A 21,535-nucleotide genomic window follows, 5' to 3' on the forward strand; every position below is an offset into this window, starting at 1 on the left:
TCCCTTTATAAATTAAGTTTGGTATCTTTGATGTATCTTTTTTAAATTTTTTTCATAAGTTAAAATACAAAAGATTCATAAAATATACAGATTATTACACAAAAGCCTAAGATTTCTCCCTCTAATATGATAAATACAAATTGAATAATAGCATTAATATTATTTTATATTAATAAGTAACTATCTGTGTTTAAATCTGATACCATTTATGTATTTTAAAAGAGCTTCTTCAAGATCAAAAAAACTCTTTTCTTAATAAAGGGAAAAAAAAACTTCAAAAAGCACAATTTGAAAAAATGAATAATAAATTACTCTGAGTCATAGTAAACCTTGTAAATTATTCAAGAAAAAATAGCGAATATATAAAAAAGAGAGTAGAAATTGAAAGACATTAAATTTTATTTTGAATTTTTGCTACGACTTATTCTGCATTTTTTGCTGATTTAAATTATAATTATGTTAAAGATCATAAATAAAAATTTTGATTTAGAAATTCATAATTTGAAGTAAATTGATAGATTTTACTTCATCAATTAATTTTGTTAGAATAAAAGCCTTCAATCTCTGCAGTTTTCAACTGAAATTAAAAAAGTAATTTTTTAAAACTAGAAAATGATAAGAAAGGGTTAAATAAAATGAAGACAGCCAGATAGATATAATAATTACTAATAAATAAATAATTGCTTAATTGAAATACTTGAATTAAAAATAATCCTTAAATAATAATATAACCACCATTCATTCATATATTCCTACTTCTTAGAAGACTTTTCTATATTAATAGTCTCTAATATTTATGTTATCAGTGGTCGGTCTCTCAAATTAATGATCAAACCTGATTTTCTAAGCTCTTTTACTTTTGTGCCCCACTTGAATTATTCTAATTAGATATTTATGTTTTCAAATTTTTTTAAGATCCTTTTTGTTCTGAAAATTATTGATTAGTCCTTGTAGACTAAGAATGCTTGAATGATGAAAGAGACTGTGCTTTAGATATTTTATTCATCATTTTAGGACTTCCATTAATAGGAGGAAAATCTGTATCGCCAAATTCTGAAAGAACTCTGTATGCACCAGGTCCAGGGCCTATAAACGAATTATAATTTAATTAAATTTTAGGAATGATAATTTAAATAATACTACAATAATATAAAGATATTTTTAAAAATTAGAAACTATCTATTCACCAAAAATTTTTGTTTTCATAATTCATATTGCTAAAATAAATTCTTTTTAGAAAATTTAGTTTTATTTTTATTAATGATTTTGCTTTCAAATTGCATATTTAGATTTAACAAGTATTAAAATTGAATATAAATTTTGCAAATTTTACTCAGTACTGCATCTTTATTTACATAGTTACTTCTTCCTTCTTAAGAAAACTTGCCTCCAGCAACAGAGCGTAATTTAGAATTATGATATTTTCCAATTTAAGTAAAAGTTTCATAATTATATGCACCAGGTCCTGGAATGTATTTATCTTTAACATCAAAAAGTAAAAGAGTTTGTATTTAATTTTTTTTAAATAAATAGCAAATATTTACTTCTACCCATATAAGAAAATCTAGTGCTTGTTGGAGGAGCAAAAACAGAAGCTTTACTTCCAGAATATTTAGAAACGAAATAACTTCCTGTTTTGTTCATTCCTTCAATATCGTAAGCATCTGGCCCAGGTACACTTTTCGAAGTCGAAATAGAAACTATCAAATAAGAAATTGATTAAAATCCAATTTATTTAAAATTTATATAAATTTTACAAGGATAAACTGTCCTTTGTCCCATTGAATATAAATATTTTCTTGATTTTTTCGAATCATCTACTTCATATTGTCCAGGTCCAGGAGTGACTCTACTAGGTAATATTTATCTAAACTTTATTTACTATATATTAAAATAAAATGAAACATAATCCACTATTGAAAATTATTTTAATTCTTTCCTATGATAAAAATTTAGTTCTTTCAATAAATAAATGCAAAAAACATAATTAAATAATTAAAAAAATTATTTCAAAACAAATCTTTAAATTTATTTTCTTAAATAAAGTTTGAATATGCTTTCTTTACTGTTATTTAATGAGCGAAAAATCTTATTTTTAAATTATATTAAATGGACATGCTTATTTTTATATTTGAGTTAACATTTTATTTCCTCCTAAATAAACTAAAACTAATTGTATTAATTCACCAAATTTCTTAATAAACCATTACTTCTCTACCAAGACTAAATGTGAATCCTTTTTTTTTAGAATTCTCCACTTCAAAAATGCTTATCACTGAGTACCTATCAGGACCTGGTTTATCCAAATCACCTTTTGTAAAATCGCTTTTATAACCAAATCCTAGTCCGGTTGATCGTTTATTTAATTAGCTTCCTAACTAATAAGATGCAGTTTGACAGTAGCTTTTTTTGCTATTTAAAAATCTTTCCTATTTTGGGAAACTGAATTACTATTTTGAGTGAGAAGAATTAATCTAATCATGCACAATTCTTTAAGATTAAACAGAGTCTACGGTATGAACTGATGAATGCATTTGAACAAACTAACGATTTAATTAATGTAATTTAAAATTCTGTATTTACTTAAAACTATTTTTAAATTGATTAATGATAGTTAGCCTAATTCACTTATTATTTAAAATTATTATCTTTTTTATTGATAGTCTACTGCTTTTGGTTATACTTTATTTTTTATTTAATTCAAGCTTAAACAGTATTATTCACTCTTTTTGATGTAATTTGATCAATAATAGTGTTTCAAATCCTATTCATCTATTTAATATTCATTCATATATATTTATTGCATTTTTAATTAATATAAGAAAACCATTTATATTTAAAGAATATAACTTTTTAAATAAGATTATTAAGGCCATAACCAATCCAAAATATTTATATCTTAGCTCCTTGTTTGATTTAATAATTATTAACAAGTTTTTTATTATAAAGGGTAAAATTTAATAAACAATTAGTTTTAATTTAAAAATAATTGCATATTTAAAAGGTAATGAATATTCAAAAATTAGCTAGCTATTTTAATTATCAATATTCCTATTTCATTATCAGCTCTAATAGAAAAAAATATATATAAAAAGGAATTAACTAAGCTATAAAAACCTTAATTCAAATAAACCTAACTAGGTAACACTTAAATGATATAATTAATTTTATTTTTTAAAAATATTTTAATTTTCAACAAATTATTAGATTTCTTTCAAAATATTTAGCTAAGCAAAAAATAAATAATTTAAAAACGGTATTAATGAATAAAAGTAAAAAAAATAATTATTTAAATTATAAATTTAACAAGTTTTTACAACCCATAATTTTAACCTAAAAATCTCAAATTAAATAAGTTGAATTTGCTGAGAAAAAAAGTTATTTTAACTATTTTTTAAACAAAAACAATCAAATAGAAATTCTAAATAAATTTTCAGACATTTTATGTTTATTTTAACGTATGATCGTATGCTGAGATTAGTCTTAACTTTAAAATTAAAATTTCTATTGGGTAATTAATAAAAAATGGGAGAAAATATATTTAAGTTAAAAATTTGTTAGTAAATAAAGCAAAATAATATGAATACATGTTTATGAGCATAATAATAATTACTATATTAATCTTACTTTTCTTATTAGTAATCAATTTTATTTTGTTAACAAACAAAACTTATTTATAAAGGAAAAAGGAACGAAGAAATATTTGTAAAAATCTTTTTGGTATATTAAGTACTTCCACTTAATATTTCGTCACTTTAGTATATTGTATCTACAAATACTGAATATATTTATCCTTAATTTCCTACCTCAAAAAATAAGAAAGATTCACCAAATTTTTTAAGTAGTTAAGCAACGCATAGAGCTAATAAATAATAAATTATGAAAAACAAGTTAAATACTGAACTAAATAGATAGTTTTATGCATAAAAGTGCTTAATTGTATATTATATAAGTTGGAATACTTACATTTTATAAATGAGAATTGAGATCTGTTTATAAAATGTAAATAAATTAATATTACCAGGCTCAATTTGTAAAAATAAATAAGTAAGCTAGCAAGGCAAAATATGAATGGAAAGAAAAAAGAAAATCTCCAAAGAGAATTTTGTTAATTTTTTATGATTAAGGTAGGTCTATTAATCAACTAGAAATCAAAATTAAAGTAATGATACAACTTTTTTTATCCTAAATCAAAATCTTAATGATTTTCATCATTTTTGTTTTATTTTTGTGAGGTGGTGATGAGAAATATAAATTTTTAAATTAAAAACTTAAAGATATTGATAATTTGTGTATAATCATAAATTATTAAAAAATATATCAAATTTCAAAAGGAAAAAAAAGTAAAAAAAGATATTCTTATATTCACCACATTAATATAAAATGTTTATGTCTCATCTCTACAGAAACTAGAAGGTTAGTCATTTATAATAAAATACTTCTAAAACATAACTAATTTCTTATTCTTTATTATTAGGCTGTTAGCGCTCTCTACAACAAGAACATGTTCCACTTCTCCAAGGTATTTTTCAACTTTTCATTTTGTTTGTTTGTTTGTATTGTTATTTCTGGTCAGTTTATTAAGAGAGAAAAATGATCAGAATTGCAAAAATAAACATCAATTCTCTTTGAAAAAACATTTACTAACCTTTATCACATACTAAATAATACAAATTATTTAAAATAGGTTCTTCCTAACTTTATCAATGGTGAATTCGTTCAATCCAAGGCTACCTAATTCTTCGAAGTTAGAAATCCTGCCACTTAAGAACTTATTACTAAGGTTCCTTAAACTACTGAAGCTGAATTCAACGAGGCTGTTGCAGTAGCTGCTGAACAATACAAATCCTGGTCTTAAGTAAGAAAAGCTTTTATATCTTTCAAGATAAATAAAATATTTCTTTGATCAGCAATAATTTAAATTAGCTATTTATTTATTTCATTAACATTTAAATCACGTTTTTTCATTGCTATTAAAAAGACTCCTCTTTTGGAAAGACAAAGATATATGTTCGCTTATCAAGATAAAATTAGAAAAAATATGGACAAAATTGCTGCTCTTATCACTGCTGAAAACGGTAAGACTCTTGCCGATGCTAAGGGTGATGTTATCAGAGGTCTTGAAGTCGTTGAACACGCTTGCGGTAAATATTTTATTTACAATAAACTTGAAATTGTCTTGCAATAACTTAATAAAAAGTAGCATATTAATAAAATAATTTTAAAATCAAGGTATTTCTCACATTATTCAAGGTGAAACTATCGAAAATGTTGCCAGAGGTGTTGATACTTATTCTTATAGAGTTCCTTTGGGTGTTTGCGCTGGTATTGCTCCCTTCAACTTCCCTGCTATGATTCCTTTATGGATGTTCCCCTATGCTATTACCTGCGGTAATACTTTCATCTTGAAGCCCTCTGAAAGAGTTCCTAACACTTCCTAATATCTCATGGAACTCCTTAATGAAATTAGTAAGAACCTTAAAGTTTTGAATTATCTAATAATGTATAAACCTAAAAGCAACACATTAATATTTTAGCTGAATATAGCAACAACAATAATTATTGTTTATTATTTTAGAATAGCAAAATATCAAAATATAATACAGCTCTTAGATTTTAACTATAATTAAAGCAATTAAAATTTAGCAAAAGGTCTTTGACAATTAATATTTTTACTAGTTAATAGATTTATAATCAAGAATTTCAAATAGATATCAATCAATCAAATAATAAACTGGAGAATATCATTTAATTGAACAAATTAAGATTTTAATAAGTTGTTTGCATTAAAATAGTGTTGATTTTTTTTTTTTACAAAGATTCAAATAATAGCAAGCGAATAATAAATAATAAAATTAAATTTTTTAAATGAAATATAGATCTTCCTAAGGGTGTTGTTAATGTCGTTCACGGTGGTTTTGACACTGTCAAGCAAATTTGCGAAGACAAGACCATTAGAGCTATTTCTTTTGTCGGTGGTAACAAGGCTGGTGACTACATTTATGAAAGTGGTGCCAAACATCACAAGAGAGTTTAGGTCAATATGGGAGCTAAGAACCACGGTGTTTTCTTGCCTGATTGTGATAAGGAAGATGCCATCAATGCTTTGGTTTCAGCTGCTTTTGGTGCTGCCGGTCAAAGATGTATGGCTCTCACTACTGCCGTCATGGTTGGAGAAACCAAAAACTGGGTCCCTGAAATCGTTGAAAAAGTTAAGGAATTGAAGCTCGGTAACGGTGCTGAAAGTGGTGTTGATGTTGCTCCTCTTTGCTATGCTGATGTAATAAAATATACAATTTATTTCTATATATTTTATAATATTTATATAAAAACAGCTTAAAAAGAACGTCTTAAGATTGCTCGACAGTGCAGTCGCTGAAGGTGCTACTCTTCCTTTAGATGGTAGATCATTCGTTCATCCTAAATATCCTCAAGGTAACTTCGTTGGACCCACTGTTATTGATAATGTCAAGCCTCACATGACTTGCTACTAAGAAGAAATCTTTGGACCTGCTCTTTGCGTCGTCCACGTTGATACTCTTGAAGAAGCTATTGAACTTATCAACAAGTAATTATAAAATATTTAATTTATTTTTTCATTTGAAAAAATGATTTTTAAAAAACTATTTTATCAAAACAGGAATCAATACGGTAACGGTACTGCTATCTTCACTAAATCTGGTTCTGCTGCTAGATACTTCTAAAACAATATTGAATGTGGTCAAATCGGTATTAATCTTCCCATTCCTGTTCCTCTTCCTATGTTCTCTTTCACTGGTAGCAAGCGTTCCTTCGGTGGTGATTTGAACTTCTACGGTAAGAATGGTGTTAAGTTCTTCACTCAATTCAAGACTATTACCGCTAGATGGAAAAAAGATTAAGATGCTGGTTACAAGGTTTCTACCTCTTTCCCCGTCATGAAATGAAATGATTAATGAAATTCCTTACACTTGATATATTTTAAATCCCTAAATAAATACTAAGATTCCTTCTCAACAAAAAGAAATAATAAAAATATTTTAATTTTTAAGTTTTATTTATCAATAATTTATCCAAGTAAATGTATGTCATCGAACTTCATATGAGTATTAGCACATAATTAAAATATTTCTTTTTAAAGAGAAACATATCAATTTCAATTTTCAATAAAACCAAACTAATCTTAAAAAAACAGAACTATAAATAGTATAACACTCTATGTACCAGCGAGTCTTAAAAAAGCAGAAATAAAGTGCTTAATTTATTAAAGATTTATAAGAAAATATTTTTTAATATATTTTATGTTTGAAGTAAAATAAATGCTTAAATAGGTTTAGAAATTATATATTTGAAATAATTTATACCAAATATAATATTGAATGTATAAAATTTACAAATAATAATAAATTAACAAATAAAATTTGCATAAAATAAAGAGCTTGCTTTTACAGAATAATAAATAAGTAGTAATTAATTAATTCTAACAAAAATATAAAAGTACAAAATAAATAATTTGAAATTTGAGTAGTTTATTAAGATTTAATTTAATTGGATATTAATATTATATATGTAATTCATTAATTAATTAATTAATTCATTTATTAAACAATCAATTATTTAATTAGCTTTCTTAGTTAGTAGTCGTTTATTTTTTATTCATTCAAATTTTCTATTAAAATTTCTTAATTTATTTCTTTTTACAATAAATAAAATTTGCTTTACTCACACAGAATTAGATTTCTTTCTTTATTAATCATTATTATTATCCTAGTTTAACTCTTGCTAAATATCATTTCTGCTTTATACAGTAATATGATTATTTTTATTTTTACGAATAATATTTTAGACATTCATTTCTTTTATTTTTTAGTCAAGCGATGTATTTGAGCAAAATTCTTCATTTTATCTAATTAAGACAGGCTCACTTGTGGTTCTTAGATTTTAAAACGTGATTTATTCCAAATTTGTATCTCCTTCAACCTATTTTTCTTTTGTTATAGATATTTATTTAATCAAACGAACAATAGGATTGAATTATTTATTTATATTTTTTTTCTAGTTTTTCTTTTTGTTAGCATCTTAGTCTTCGCTACTAAGTACTCTTGGTCTGTTTGTGTTAAAGTTTTATTTTTAAATTATTTATACAGGCTATACTAACTTATTTTCATCACTATTCATATCAAATAGATTAGTGTTACCAGGATTTTCACCTGCAATACTTTAAAGTGGATTATTATTATTATTATTATTATTATTGTTATTTATTTCAGATTCGTCTTCTTACATGGAATTTTATCCTTAATATTCATTAAATTAATCTTCATCAGCAGCTTCATATTCATCTTCTTCTTAATCAATTTAATCATCTGAATCGTAATAATTTTCACTCATAGTGTATTCTTATTCCATATTTTAAGCATAAAGATCTTCATCGTCATCATGATCATCGAATTCTGCATCTTCCAATGAAAATTCTTCTTCTTCTTACTCCTCCTCTTCATCAATTTTCCCATTTAACTACAATTTAAGTTTCTTTTTTTTATCTTTACTCTTTTATAAAGCAATCTTGAGCTTTCTTATTTTGTCAGACTTTTTATTGAGCTTTTAGACTAATGCCTAAACTATCTTCTTAAGAGACTGTGTATCACTACAACCATTTGCATCAAGCAATTAAGCAACTTTCTTGTTATAAATTTCCTTTTTTTTCTCATCGTTTTCTAAAATAGAATCTAATTTTATTTTTTAAGATAAATAAATAAAAAACATAATAAAAAAATATTACCTAACATAGAGAAATTATTTGATTATGCTGGAAAAGTTTCTTCGTTAATATCGATGCTAGGATTAGCAGTAAGCTCATTATTATTATTATTATTTTAATTTTCATCTGCTTTTTTGAAATCTACAGAACAGTTTTCTTCAAAATTAGAGTCGCTTAACTTTTTTTGTCTATTTTCTTCTATTTACTGAATAGATTTACTCATTTCTTTAAAATCATTCATTTAATTATTCATAAGCGCTTGTGTTGTAATTTTGGGTGTAGCTTATGATTTATTCATTTTTTATTTCAATTTTTTATATTTCTTATATTATTTTATGATAAATTCCTTTGAATAATTTATTTCTTTTACTCCTCTTTGCTTTTTTATAATTTTTTTAGTTTTTTCATGTGCTTTTTACTTTGGGTACTTACTATTTTATGTAAAAGTAGGCTAATTTTATTAAAACTATTCTTGCATATATTAATTCTGACTAGAAATATCTGGCTGCTGCTGTAACTATTACAACATATTTAATTTCTATTTTTTTTTCTTTTTCTTAGAATTTGTTTAGAGATTATTTTAATTATTGTTATTATTATTATTGCAAAAATGAAAAGAATCACTTCTGTTTTTCCTATAGCCTTGATGCTGTTAAGGAACAGGATTAGCTTAATAGACTTATTACTCTAAATTATTGATAGGTTACAAATTATTATTATTATTTTATATTATTGCAGGTTGTTACTGCTGTTAGAAAGAATAAAAATTATTCTAAAAGCTATTTCTTGGATTCGGTTGCTAGTTTGATGGTTAGTTCTATTAATTAATGTGATTATTAGAAGAGATTCCTGTATTATTTGCATTATTTATATTCTTGTAATTTTAATTATTCCCTTAATTAAAACTATTATTTTCTTGAAAGAATCCCATATTTTATTGATTGCCACTTGCAATTTACTGATTTGATTTGTTATTATTTCGATTTTATTGAGAAAAATTTTTATTTTTTTTGCTATGATCTCTATAAGCTTACTATTATTGAATTGGTTAGTTCAAATCTGATTGTATTACCTATTAATTTTACTATTCAGATGTATTGGGAGAATTAGAAATGTTATTTAAATTCTTAAAGTTATTATTGCTTTTACTGTATCTTTGATTAGAATTATTTGTACTTTATCCACCTTGATAATATTAATTTTAATAATTATTAATATTTTATGGCTTAAATCCTTTTTTATTAGATTATTAATTTTTACTATGATTGCCTTAAGTAAATTGTTGGCTTCCTTGAGAGTATCCATTTTAATTGTTATTCATCATTCCATTTTAAGTATTTTGCAAATTCATTTGTTACTGATTCTGCTGCTGCTTCTGCTACTGCTGCTACTACTAATGATATACATTTACAGATCCATTTTTCTAAATCTAACCTTGTTGTATCTATTGCTAATACTATTACGGTATTTGTGGGTTTGACTATTACTGATTTCCTGATTGAATCTGCTGTTATGCCTACTACTAAGGAGTTTGCTGAGGAGAAGATGCTTGTTGTGGCGACGTATTTTGATGCTAGTTGTGATATTGAAATTAGTTCCAATTTTAGGGTTATTAAATCTACATTTATTATGGCTGCTGATGTTGCTGAGACTACTGTTATTGTAACTGTGACTACGACTGCAACTACGACGGCGTATGATGAAGATTGTTATTGGTATTCTTCTGATTGTGTTTTAATGACGGATTTTATTGTTGAGTCTATTAGTTAATGTTTTAATATACCTCAAAATTATTTCCAAATGTATTGCTTTTTTACATAAGGAAGCTTTCTTTCTTTTAGCTACGATTAATTCTTCTTTGTTTGCTTTAATATTTTATTTTTTTGTTTATAATTGTTAATTTTAGTGAAGAAAAGTATTGATATATATAAAGACAGACAGATAGACCCCTCCCAACAAAAACATTCAAAATAGAATGTTTTATTTTATTCTATAATAAATACAAATGAATTTCATGTATAAATCACTAACAATATTTTATGAATTCCTTTTAAATCAGCACTCTAATCAAGTTTATTATTTCTCAAAAATTACAGTAGTATTTTTTGAATTTAGTTTTAAATAATTTTTTTTAGGCTAAGATAAAATATAGAGTTAGGGTAAGCTCAATTCCGTTATTAATTTCTATTAATCTAATTAATTAATAATTCATTCCTTGAAAGAAAAAGTAATTTAAAAAAGGCAAATCCACACCAATGCATAGTATTTTTTAAAAATCCTAATAAAAATATAAATTCAAATAGATAACTTTTTTGCTATTTTCCTTCTATAGTTTAAGTTTTTAAATATTGATAATACTTGAAATTATTCATTAAAATCCAATTAAGAATCTGTTAAAATATGCCATAAATTTATAGCTTAATTACAGCACACACCAAAATATAGATTTTAATTAATTTTTCACCTAAATATAAATTAAAAGTTTTTTTTACCATTTTAAAAAATATTAAAAGGTTGTCGACACTGGGACTTCCCAAGCGGTCCCCCACCTTAGTACTAACCCAGCCTTAAGGCGCTTAACTTCGGAGTTCGAATGGGATCCGGTGTTTTCACCTTAGTATGGCCGACAACAAAATTATGTGTTAATATTTATTAATTAAATATGAAATAACATAAAATTAACTCTAATTTAATAATTTAAGATATTTTTTTAAAAATTTAACTCTAAAAGCATTGATTATTTTTTAAAAATTTTAAATAAAATTTTCTTAAGTATTTAATTAAATAATAATATCATATCACTTTTTATAAAAAATTTTCTTTAAATTGAACTGTTTAAATTTAAAGCTATTTTAATTTTGAATAAAATTGATTTAAATTTTAAAAAAATAAAAATTGAATAGAAAAACAGATAATATTATTTATTTATTTAAATAATTAATAATTTATTAATATTTAATTTGATCAACTATTGTTTAATTAGTTTACCTTAATTTAGCACTAATAATAAAAGTATTATATATTTTCTTTGACTTGTTCAATAACTCTTTTCATAATGATAGAAACCTTCTTCAATCTCATTGCATCATTTGATATAAGCTCAATAGTTTTTTCATGAATTCGATTATTTAAATTGACCATAGCATCTATTTAACGACTATTGCTCAGATGATTTATATAAATTTTATCAAAATTCTTTATTAAATTATTCTTCATTACTTTAAACTTTAACTTATCAGATGATATATCAATATTTCCTCTTAAGTTAACTTATCCATGCTTTCTATATAGCGCTTTAGGAGTTATTGGCCCATAAGGAATTGACATTTTATTTTTTATGGTAGCTATAGCTTTCATTCCCTCTAATGAAGAAATGTTATTATTGAATTTATACTTATTAAGCCTTGTATTTTTAATTGACTCATTCATTTAATTTTGTAAAATGGACTATTCATTAAGGCCAATACTAGGGCTTCTTTAAAGAATTTCCTGTGATTAGTTTTTTTTTAGGCTGTCTGTATCAAATTTTGCTTCTTTTATGCTCTGACTTTGAAGCTGATTTTAGGATAAACCAGCAGTTTTAAATTATTCTAGTTCAAATTCATCCTCAGAGAATGAGTTGTCCTAGAGTGTTTTCATTTTTTACTCTTACTCATATTTGACTAATTAAATTCCTAATTACCTATAAAATGAGTTTAAATTATTTTCCTAATCTCTCTAATAAAAATAACTTACTTTAATCTTGAGTTGTTTGTTTCTAAATTATAATCAATCATTCTTTTGTGGAAGAAAATAGCTAATTCTAAGTTATTTTTATAAAAATAAGCTTTTGATATTTACTCATAAGCATAGTTTTCAAAATCTTTTTTATTATAAAACCATGAATATTTCAACAATTTTTTTAGATATGCTAATTGACGATCATATTCTCCCTTTTTTCTATAAATTTCTGCCATGTTCTTGTATCCTATGATTTTATATAGGAAAGTTTATGAGCAATTACAAACTTTTAAAAATTCTTTCCAGCTTTTTAAAGATATGTCTAAATCACTGCATAAAGAAGCAAGCAAACACTATATAAAGTTATTTATTTATTAATGTAAAAAGCTAGTAAAATAATTTAATTAAAAACAATAAAATATAAACTTTGATGTATTTGATCTACAGAGATACTGAGATATTGATGCAATTAAATGCTCTGTCTTCAATATCAGTCAATATTTTATACAGCTCACCCATGCTTGTCTTGTAATTGTTCAATTTTTAAATAAATAAGTCAAAATCTTGATAAAGTTATTAACATAGATTTGTCTGTTGTGATAATTTGCTGTTTTCATTTTAATTATTTGAAGTTTCTTTAAGTTTATTTTTTCTTTTTCTTTAAAGAGGGGAAAGTTCTATATCTATTTTCAACTATTCCTATTTTTGAATTAAAAATTATTGAAAAATAAAATTATTTGCTGAAATTCTTATGTTTACTGCTTGTTTTATATTAATAAATTCTATCTCTTAAATGTATGAGCTTGTTTCATGAAGGAAACTCTACTTTTGTTATATATATGTTTTTAACTTTTTTTTGCTATTTAATTTTGAAAGAGATTAAGAACCAATTAGCAGCTTATCACTCCTTTTATTAGGCTGAATGATATTCTATTATTTTTGTTACTAGAAGTAATAACTTTATTAATCAACAAATGATTTCTATAAAATTTCTTTGCTTCCATTTAAATCTAATTTAGAAAAAGCTCTGCTTTTAAATATATCAGACGCTTTGTGCGAAAAACTACTTTCTTCTTCTTTATTTAAGGATTAAATTGAAAATTCTCTTGCTGTTTCTTCTGTTAAAATAAATTTCTGAATTGATTCTTTCATTAAATTCTTAGTTGAGTGGAAAGATGAAGACTTTGGTTAATAGTTTGGTAGATATTTTTACTATTAATTTTATGTAGAATTTAATACTGTTTGAGAAGCATTCATTTATAATAAATTTGATTAAGTTTACTGCACTATTTTTTATACAAATTAAGCATCACTATTCTTTCTCTGGCCTCTAACTAATATTGAAGTATTTTAATTAGTGAATAATTCAGAATTAAGTGTGTTAGGGTATGATGCTGTTTAAATATTATTTGAAATATCGCTTTATTGGGTTAAATTAGTTTGGTGCAACTTATCATAAGTTTCATTGGTCTCTGCAAAAAAAGAGTTTAAAAAGTTGGTCGAAGTTTAATTAGTTTTTAAATTTTTAATACTTTAAAAGGGATTAAACTAGTCTTTTAAGTAGTGCATTTATTTGATGTTATCTTTCTTAGATATGTGGAAAGGCTGAGAGTTAATTGTTGTTTAAAAGTTTGAATTGCTTTAATCTTAATAATATGAAGTGTTTGGACTTTTTAAAGATATGTGTTTGGAGGTGTTTAAAGACTTCAATCTAATTTACTAAATATTTTTGAAAATATTTTAGCTTTTAAATTCTTGGTTTTATTAGATGTTATTTTTATTAAGAGTGCTCTGCATGCTTTAGTTGTTGCTCTCGTTTAATAAGTTAAATAATTCATTTTTTCTAGCAACTATTTCTCCATTAAATTCATTTTATTAGACTATATTTAACAAAGCATTCCTCATTTATAATAAATATATTGCACTGAATTTAGTTATGAATCTTTCCTAATAACTTAATAATTATCTCTTTTTATGTTAATAGAATTATTTTTTTATTTTATGTCCTAAAAAATTCTTAGTTTAATTGTTTATTTTATAAAATAAATGAATGTTTTTATTAACTTCTACTTAAAAAGAAATATGTTCTATCTAAAAACTACAAATCAGTTTATAATTGAATTTATTTTTTATAGATGTAATTTGCTTTAATGAAAACTAATTCAAACTATATACTTTAAAGACATATAAACTCTTAATTATCATTTTTAAATTAATTTATTAAGTAATAATATTATAAAAAATAGGCCATTACTAATATGACTAAAACAAATAATTAAAGCTCATTTATTTTAAATTATATTATTACTTAGCTTATTTTATTATTTAATAATAAATTGCTTTAATGCAAGGAAGTCATAAAAAATAAATATAATTCAAGATATAAATAACATAAATATTATAAATAATTATTAATTAATTAAGATCATATAAGAAGAACTTACTTATATTTTTTTATTACTTTGTGTGTTGTTAATAAGGGAATCAGTATCAAGTTTTCTTTTATTAAAAGAAAATCAAACTATATTTTAAAGGAAAATTGATTTGAAAAATGGAACACCTACTAGACAAATCAAGTGCTCAAACAGTGACCTACATCTCTTAATTGAAAGTTCATAATCATCGTTTTTATTGTCTTAATTTTGACTACTTTAATCTATGCCATTTTAAATTTGGTTGATAGAAAATTTCTGGTCTTTATTTTGGTTGCTTTAATTTGGAAGAAAAGGCTATTTTTAAAACTTAAATGTTTTTTTCTTCATACTTTTATCATTGTTTTCATCGTCATCTTCTTTTTAAATTGGTATAACTTTTTTCTATTGATCTTCAGCTAAAGTTATGAAAGTTCTTTCAATAAAATTAATAGGATTATTTAAGTTTCCATTGAATAAAATCTCCTTCATTATTATTAATTTACTTTTTTACTAAACTTCCTCTATTAAAAAAGAATCTAAAATCTTCTTATTTATAAGGCCATTTAAGATTAATTCAAATTACAAACTCAAGAAAACTTTAACTTAATCAGTCAGAGTTTTCAGATAATACTATACGTACTCCTTCAATATATCTACTATATGATCTAGATTAGTATAATCTCTTTAATACATGTATAGCCAGATCTCGTTAAGAATGTTAGATAAGTCTTAATTTGTTTCTTGTTGTATTTTTAGTATTTTAAATTGGATGATTTTCAATTCAACAATTTTATTTAGATAAATATTTTCCTTTCCCTCAAAAAATTGAAGACAGTAAGTACTATATTTTCCACACTTTTCTAATTCCCTCAATGTAAAACTCTCGAGTGCTATTTTATATGCAATATCAGCACTATTTTTATTTTAATCTCCTTTTATCGAAGTGTATATGTAAAAGGCTGTTTCATATTGGCCTATTGCTTAACTAGTCATTCCATTTTGAGATAAAATAGTTGCCAATTCAAAAATACCTTAAAAAAGAAAAAAATTTTAATACATTCATCTCTTTAACCATCAAATAAAAAGATAATTTACTCTAAGCAGTCCTTTTGTGATTGGTGCCTACAATTTTCTACACTAAATTGCAACTAGCTTTCATTAAAATTATTTACTCTTAGTATTAACCTATAAACTCGTAATAAAGAGCCATGTTATTTAACAGTCTGCAGTGTAGAGGATGCATCTTACCTAGATTAAAGTTAATAATTTCTTCTGTTTTCCAAAAAAGGTATTGAACTTTTTGATTTTATTTCAATATAATGTAGCACTGTATTAACAGGCATAGTGGATCAACAAGCAAAATAGATGGATAATACTTTTTTATAGATTATAAATCAATATAAAATATTTTATTGTAATGAAATTACATCTAAGCAAGATATGCACTTGTTTAAGGTTTCTATACATTCTTTATAATATCCAATAGAGAAATAAGATTTAGATAGGCCATATAAAGTAAAAAATCTTTCTTTATGCTCTTAATTGATAGCCTTAATAATAATTAAAACATTTTAAAATCAGAATAGTTAAAAATGATTAATTAAATTTCAACCTGTGAGATTTTATCCTAAATCAAGATAGTTTAAACTTGCTTCTGAGGATCACTAGGATACTACAAATTCGCATAGATCTAAATTGGAATATCTTTATAGTCAAACATTTTAGATTCGTATTAGAAGTCAAGAAAATTTTCTAAAGTCAAGATTTCTACAGGTTCTTCAACTTCCTCAGAAATGTTTGATGCATCCACAATTTTAGCAGGCTGAAATTCAAAATTAGATTAATCCTGCCATGGCATTTGCACATCGCTTTTTTCTTCATAATTCGTTTCTTAATCTACCATTTCTAATTACTGTAATATCTACTAGGCAAAGGCATTGCTATATTTATTTCTATCTCTCTTTTAGGTATCAAATATATCAGTACCATATGAGAGTATAAATTGAGAATGATAATGAATAGCATTAAGAAGTCCGCCTTTTTCAAACTAGTCAAGAGATACTTTTTAACGATAACCATATTCCATTAAAATCTATGTATTTATCTATTCCCAATATTGCTGAGACTCAGCTGAATTCTCAAAAATTAAATTTAAAGTTTCAATTATAGCTTTTTTTTAATTTGTATTTGTATTGAACTTTATGTCATTAGCTTTCTATTGCTAGTTATTCATTTCAAGAATATTTCTTTTATTAAATTTTTGTTTAAATGAAATTAATTTATTCCAGGAAATTTTATTTTATTTTACCCTCTTCTTAAAATTGATGAGGAAGTTTTTCTGCTTTGAAATGTAAACTAAGTTAAATAACACCTAATCATTCTTTTGACAGTCCTTGCTACCATTTCTTATTCAAATAAAAGTTTGACATAAGGCGTGTTACTGTGTTCAGCAATATAAGATATATACCTAGTTATATTAATTTTTTTCTCCAGTAAATAAATTCAAAAAAAACCAAAAAATTAATTTACTTAATATTTAAACCATTGCTATGTAAAGCTTCTTTGATAGTGTGACTATCATAAGGTATTATATCAAGACTATCAAATTATTTTATTAGCTTAAAAAGTTTCGTTGTTGATAGATAAAGTGAATATTATTCTACTTCTTCAATATCAAGCTAATCTTATTTTTCTATTTTTATTAATTGAAAATAGTTCATCTAATCCTACTTTTCTCTAATATTAGTATTATCTGGATTTTTTCCTAACTTTATCTAAGAAAAATAAGCTTCAGGATTTAGAGATTTCTTCTTTTTCAGAAGAATTTCAGGCCTTATTTTTCTAGGGTAACGCATTTGATTTTTATTAAATTAGCAATCTAAAAATGAGTTAATAGGATAGAAATCATTATAATTTTCAATATAAAACTAGTCTTCTTCTTTATCTTGATCAATTAAAATTGTGTCTTTTTAATACTTAACTAAATTACTCTTTGTAGCTCTGTCTCCTGCTGATTTGTGAATCTAAATTTTTTTATTAAAATACAAAAAAAAGATATTTTTTTAACTAACTATCAAAGCAAAATATAAAAAATTTTCAATATATTTATATATTTAACACTCAAATTACCTCTGTTTCAAATGTTAAAATACATTGTATAGGCTCGTCATGCTTCCAACCAAAATAATGAGACTTAATTCTCAATCTTTATCTCAGTTTTTCTGCATCTTCTTCTATTTTTTATTCATATTTTTAAACTTTTTTATAGCCAACAAAAGTCCCATCTTTTTCAATGTCTGGTCCATAAACTATATTCTTTTCATATTAAGGCCTTGCATAAACTAGTATCTTAAATCCAAGGTAGTCTACTATAACAGACAAAGGAACTCTTAAGGAGTAAGTAGGATCATACTTTCTAATCTTTATGTAACTACTGCTTATACTGTTTAATATTCTAAATTAATCCCCTCCAAACTTAATACTTGATGAATCAAAATAATCAACACCTTCTTCTTAATTATAGCTAATATCTTACAAATAATCAGGTACCAAGTTAATTTGCTTTGTAAAAAAAACTTTAGCTATAACATTCTCTTCTGGAATATAAAACATATCATCTATATCAATTTCTTTGTTTGGATCTAATTGGAATAAATCCTTAGTGCCTTGATTTTTCTTTGTGGGACTTTAACTTTTTAAATTTTAGCTACTATTTAACTCTCGAATTTTCTCTAGTTCAGGAATAGCAACCATACTTTTAAATCTAGGTTCATAAATTGGTTTTGGCTACATTAAATCCTCAACAAGAGATTTAGCAGCTCTTATCGCCTTTTCTCTAAATTATCCTAGATATAAAAATAGTTTAATTCCTTCCTTTAGCTAATCCTCAAGTGTTGATGCTTTTAAACTACTCTCTAAAAAACTATGGTATCTAAATTAATTTATAAAATATTTAACATAAATATTATTTTATTCAATAAACTTTGTCTAAAATATTTATTATATTTAAACATCAAAAATATTTTGTATTAACTTTCTGATATGAAACATACAATTTTGTAAGCTATTAATAATTATTTAAAATGCATTCAAATATTTACTCCTTTCAAAATCAATTAACTAATCAATCAATAAGACAATCTCTTAAAATTCATTCATTTTTAATACAACCAATTAATTACATATTCTAAAAAATTTAAGAGGAGTAATAATAATGTATTTTAATTGTGTTAAATACTCTTTATTAAAGTCTAAATTTGATTAAAATTAACTTTACCTAAACTCATGACTGTTTTCAGCATTTCTTCTGACAATAGCTTTTTCAATACTATCTTTGAGTGAATTGTCAGAAGACATAGGAAAATATCCTATAGTTGTATGCTATTTACCTAATCTTAATCTTTAATAGGGAGAACCTCCATACTAGCTGTTTAAATTTGAATCACTACCTATATAGGTTAGAGTTTTTTATTTTTACACTATTCTATTTGCAGTAGTCATACTCCCTCCATCAGAGATATTTTATTAAATAGCTGATTATGTGTTTCTTAAAGCTGGAGTTGATGGCACATTTTTTAATTCTTAATCACTGTTTTGATCTGAAAGCACTTGCTATGACTGTGTTTTTTGAAGTTAGCTACTTTAAACTGTTGGTTGAGGTAATAAATTGCTAAAATTAGGTATACTAGAATTACCATTTCTTTAAAAATTTCTTTTAGTTTCTAACATAGGAGATGCCACATCTTTTTCTTCTTCAGGATCTTAATTCGAAGAAGAAGATGATGACTATGATTACTACACTTTTTCCATATTTATCTTAAATGTTTCGTTTGTAGTTTTTTAATAGGATTCTGTGAGGTAAGGAATGTTTGAGAGTGTATCTTTTAATAATTAAAAATAATTTCAAAAACACAAATCTCAAATAAAATAATTAAGTCACTGACTGCTATAAAATATAAAACAATTTATTTATTTATTTATACCTTTATCGTTTTTTATTTCTAAAATGCTTTGTCTCTTTCCTTTAAAGTTTGCTAAGCGTTAAACTGTATGAGCTATATTATTTTCTTTTCTGGGTGAAGATGAAACTTACTCAAAAGAGGGGAGCTAATTAAAAGATCCTTTTAAGCTAGGCTAAGAATTTAGCTTCATTTAAGATGTATTTTTTAATGGGGATTAATCATTTCCTTTTTTAATAGGACTTGCCTTATCATCTTGATTTTTCTTTTCTTAATTCATTTTTTTCTTTAAATTATTTAAGTCTTCTTATTCATCATAACGACTAGCTTCTTCATCTTCCTCATCTTCTTCATTTAATTACTCATTAAAATTTTTAATAAATAAGTTTTCTTTTTGGTTCCCATTAAAATTTAGAGAAGATTGAGACTCCTTTTTCTAAATTGAGTTGTATTAATTTGTATTATGATTTGTTTAATCTTCTTTTTTGCTACTTTTCGCTTCAAATATCTTCTATTTTATAAACTCTGCTTGCTCAGATTTTTTACAAATGAACTCCCAAGTTTCAATGTCATTTTCCTTTTTGCTTATAATTGATTTTCTTTTCATATCAAAAAGACCCTTTTTAAGGAACTCAATTACAATTCTATTTTTCTTTTCTGAAGTTAAGTTAATAGCCTAAATATATTCTATGTTAATGCCTTTTTTAAATTTGCCACTAACTGGCTTATCTTCAACAAAATTCTTTACAGGCTTGAAATACTTCAATTATGCATCTTCAAGTTATAAAATTCTCTTAGTTTTTTTATATTATACTAAATTTAATGTGGTTCTAAATTGGAATCATCAAATAAATGTACTTCGTTGCTAAATAGCTTGCTTGATGATATTTTATGAACTTTCTTACTAAAAAAAATTCCTTATGGCAGTGCTGGCTCTGATCTATTTTCTCCATTTGTATTTGTCCTAATTGAAGGAGTTGTCATATTAGATGAAGCTTACAAAATATAATAAATATATCAAATTTAATGATAAACTTTGTATACAGCTTTTTTTGTTAAAGCTTAATTGTTTAATTAAACATCCTGTTTTTGATTACGCTAAATAATAATACTATAATAAGTAAATAGATAGATTAACAATTCAAGACCAATTCAAATCAATATTTTAAAAATGAGAAACTAAAGTATTTAGCTTAAATCAAAATAAGAGATTTTTCTGTTAAATAATATTTTTTAGAAAAGTTTTTATCATGCATATGGTCAATATATTTGAGTTTAAAATATTAAATGCAGATGCTTCTCAATTGTCCTAAAAAAAAAGTGAATTTATTTTTATTGTTTTTATGCTACAATCTTTTACCAATATTTCCCTGAAATATTAATTTTCAAACATCCTAAATATAAAGTTTTCTCTCACATATTTAATAAAAAAGTAAGAATCCTTTGAGTGGTTAAAAAAATGAATTAAAAAATAATTAAAAATCTAAAATTATTATCAAAAATCTGATTAAAATTTTGAGTTTAAATTTTCTAAAAACTTGGATGAATTTCTGGATAAGCAAAATTATTTGATTAATATAAGTGAATTAATTCTAAAATAATCTACAAATATATAATATAAACTACTTAAAAATTAAAAATAAGCATTAATTTATTTGTATACTTCATAAAAATGTTAATAATAAGATTTTGTAGAGTAAGCA

At 24.1% G+C, this 21,535-nt stretch overlaps 5 protein-coding genes across 5 annotated transcripts; 2 read left to right on the forward strand and 3 right to left on the reverse strand. All coding sequences in view use genetic code 6, as the record gives it.

The window, feature by feature from the left end:
* Window positions 1–1,121: 1,121 nt before the first annotated feature.
* On the forward strand, window positions 1,122–2,051 carry TTHERM_000299839 (hypothetical protein; the record flags this gene model as incomplete). Its single annotated transcript, XM_012800144.1, has 3 exons — window positions 1,122–1,402; window positions 1,534–1,856; window positions 2,047–2,051. The coding sequence occupies 3 exons, from the start codon at window positions 1,122–1,124 to the stop codon at window positions 2,049–2,051; spliced, it is 609 nt and encodes a 202-aa protein (XP_012655598.1).
* A 2,332-nt stretch (window positions 2,052–4,383) lies between these two features.
* TTHERM_00299840 (methylmalonate-semialdehyde dehydrogenase [acylating] protein) lies at window positions 4,384–6,926 on the forward strand (the record flags this gene model as incomplete). The annotated part of the gene is made up of 8 exons (XM_001024511.3): window positions 4,384–4,416; window positions 4,478–4,522; window positions 4,688–4,858; window positions 4,982–5,144; window positions 5,233–5,469; window positions 5,880–6,280; window positions 6,336–6,568; window positions 6,641–6,926. 8 exons carry the CDS (start codon window positions 4,384–4,386, stop codon window positions 6,924–6,926), a joined length of 1,569 nt encoding a protein of 522 aa, XP_001024511.2.
* A 775-nt stretch (window positions 6,927–7,701) lies between these two features.
* Window positions 7,702–10,705, reverse strand: TTHERM_00299850 (hypothetical protein; the record flags this gene model as incomplete). The annotated part of the gene is made up of 5 exons (XM_001024512.3): window positions 7,702–8,708; window positions 8,762–9,925; window positions 10,001–10,313; window positions 10,363–10,499; window positions 10,558–10,705. The coding sequence occupies 5 exons, from the start codon at window positions 10,703–10,705 to the stop codon at window positions 7,702–7,704; spliced, it is 2,769 nt and encodes a 922-aa protein (XP_001024512.3).
* A 999-nt stretch (window positions 10,706–11,704) lies between these two features.
* On the reverse strand, window positions 11,705–14,365 carry TTHERM_00299860 (hypothetical protein; the record flags this gene model as incomplete). The annotated part of the gene is made up of 4 exons (XM_001024513.1): window positions 11,705–12,422; window positions 12,476–12,813; window positions 12,887–13,159; window positions 13,220–14,365. 4 exons carry the CDS (start codon window positions 14,363–14,365, stop codon window positions 11,705–11,707), a joined length of 2,475 nt encoding a protein of 824 aa, XP_001024513.1.
* Window positions 14,366–14,976: 611 nt separating this feature from the next.
* On the reverse strand, window positions 14,977–20,816 carry TTHERM_00299870 (translation initiation factor eIF3 subunit; the record flags this gene model as incomplete). Its single annotated transcript, XM_001024514.3, has 10 exons — window positions 14,977–15,905; window positions 15,970–16,249; window positions 16,302–16,424; window positions 16,487–17,120; window positions 17,183–17,341; window positions 17,404–17,897; window positions 18,004–18,805; window positions 19,151–19,754; window positions 19,857–20,625; window positions 20,691–20,816. 10 exons carry the CDS (start codon window positions 20,814–20,816, stop codon window positions 14,977–14,979), a joined length of 4,920 nt encoding a protein of 1,639 aa, XP_001024514.3.
* Window positions 20,817–21,535: the final 719 nt, after the last annotated feature.

The sequence above is a fragment of the Tetrahymena thermophila genome (genome assembly GCF_000189635.1).
Source record: "Tetrahymena thermophila SB210 genomic scaffold scf_8254379, whole genome shotgun sequence".
Classification (NCBI taxonomy): Eukaryota; Ciliophora; class Oligohymenophorea; order Hymenostomatida; family Tetrahymenidae; genus Tetrahymena; species Tetrahymena thermophila.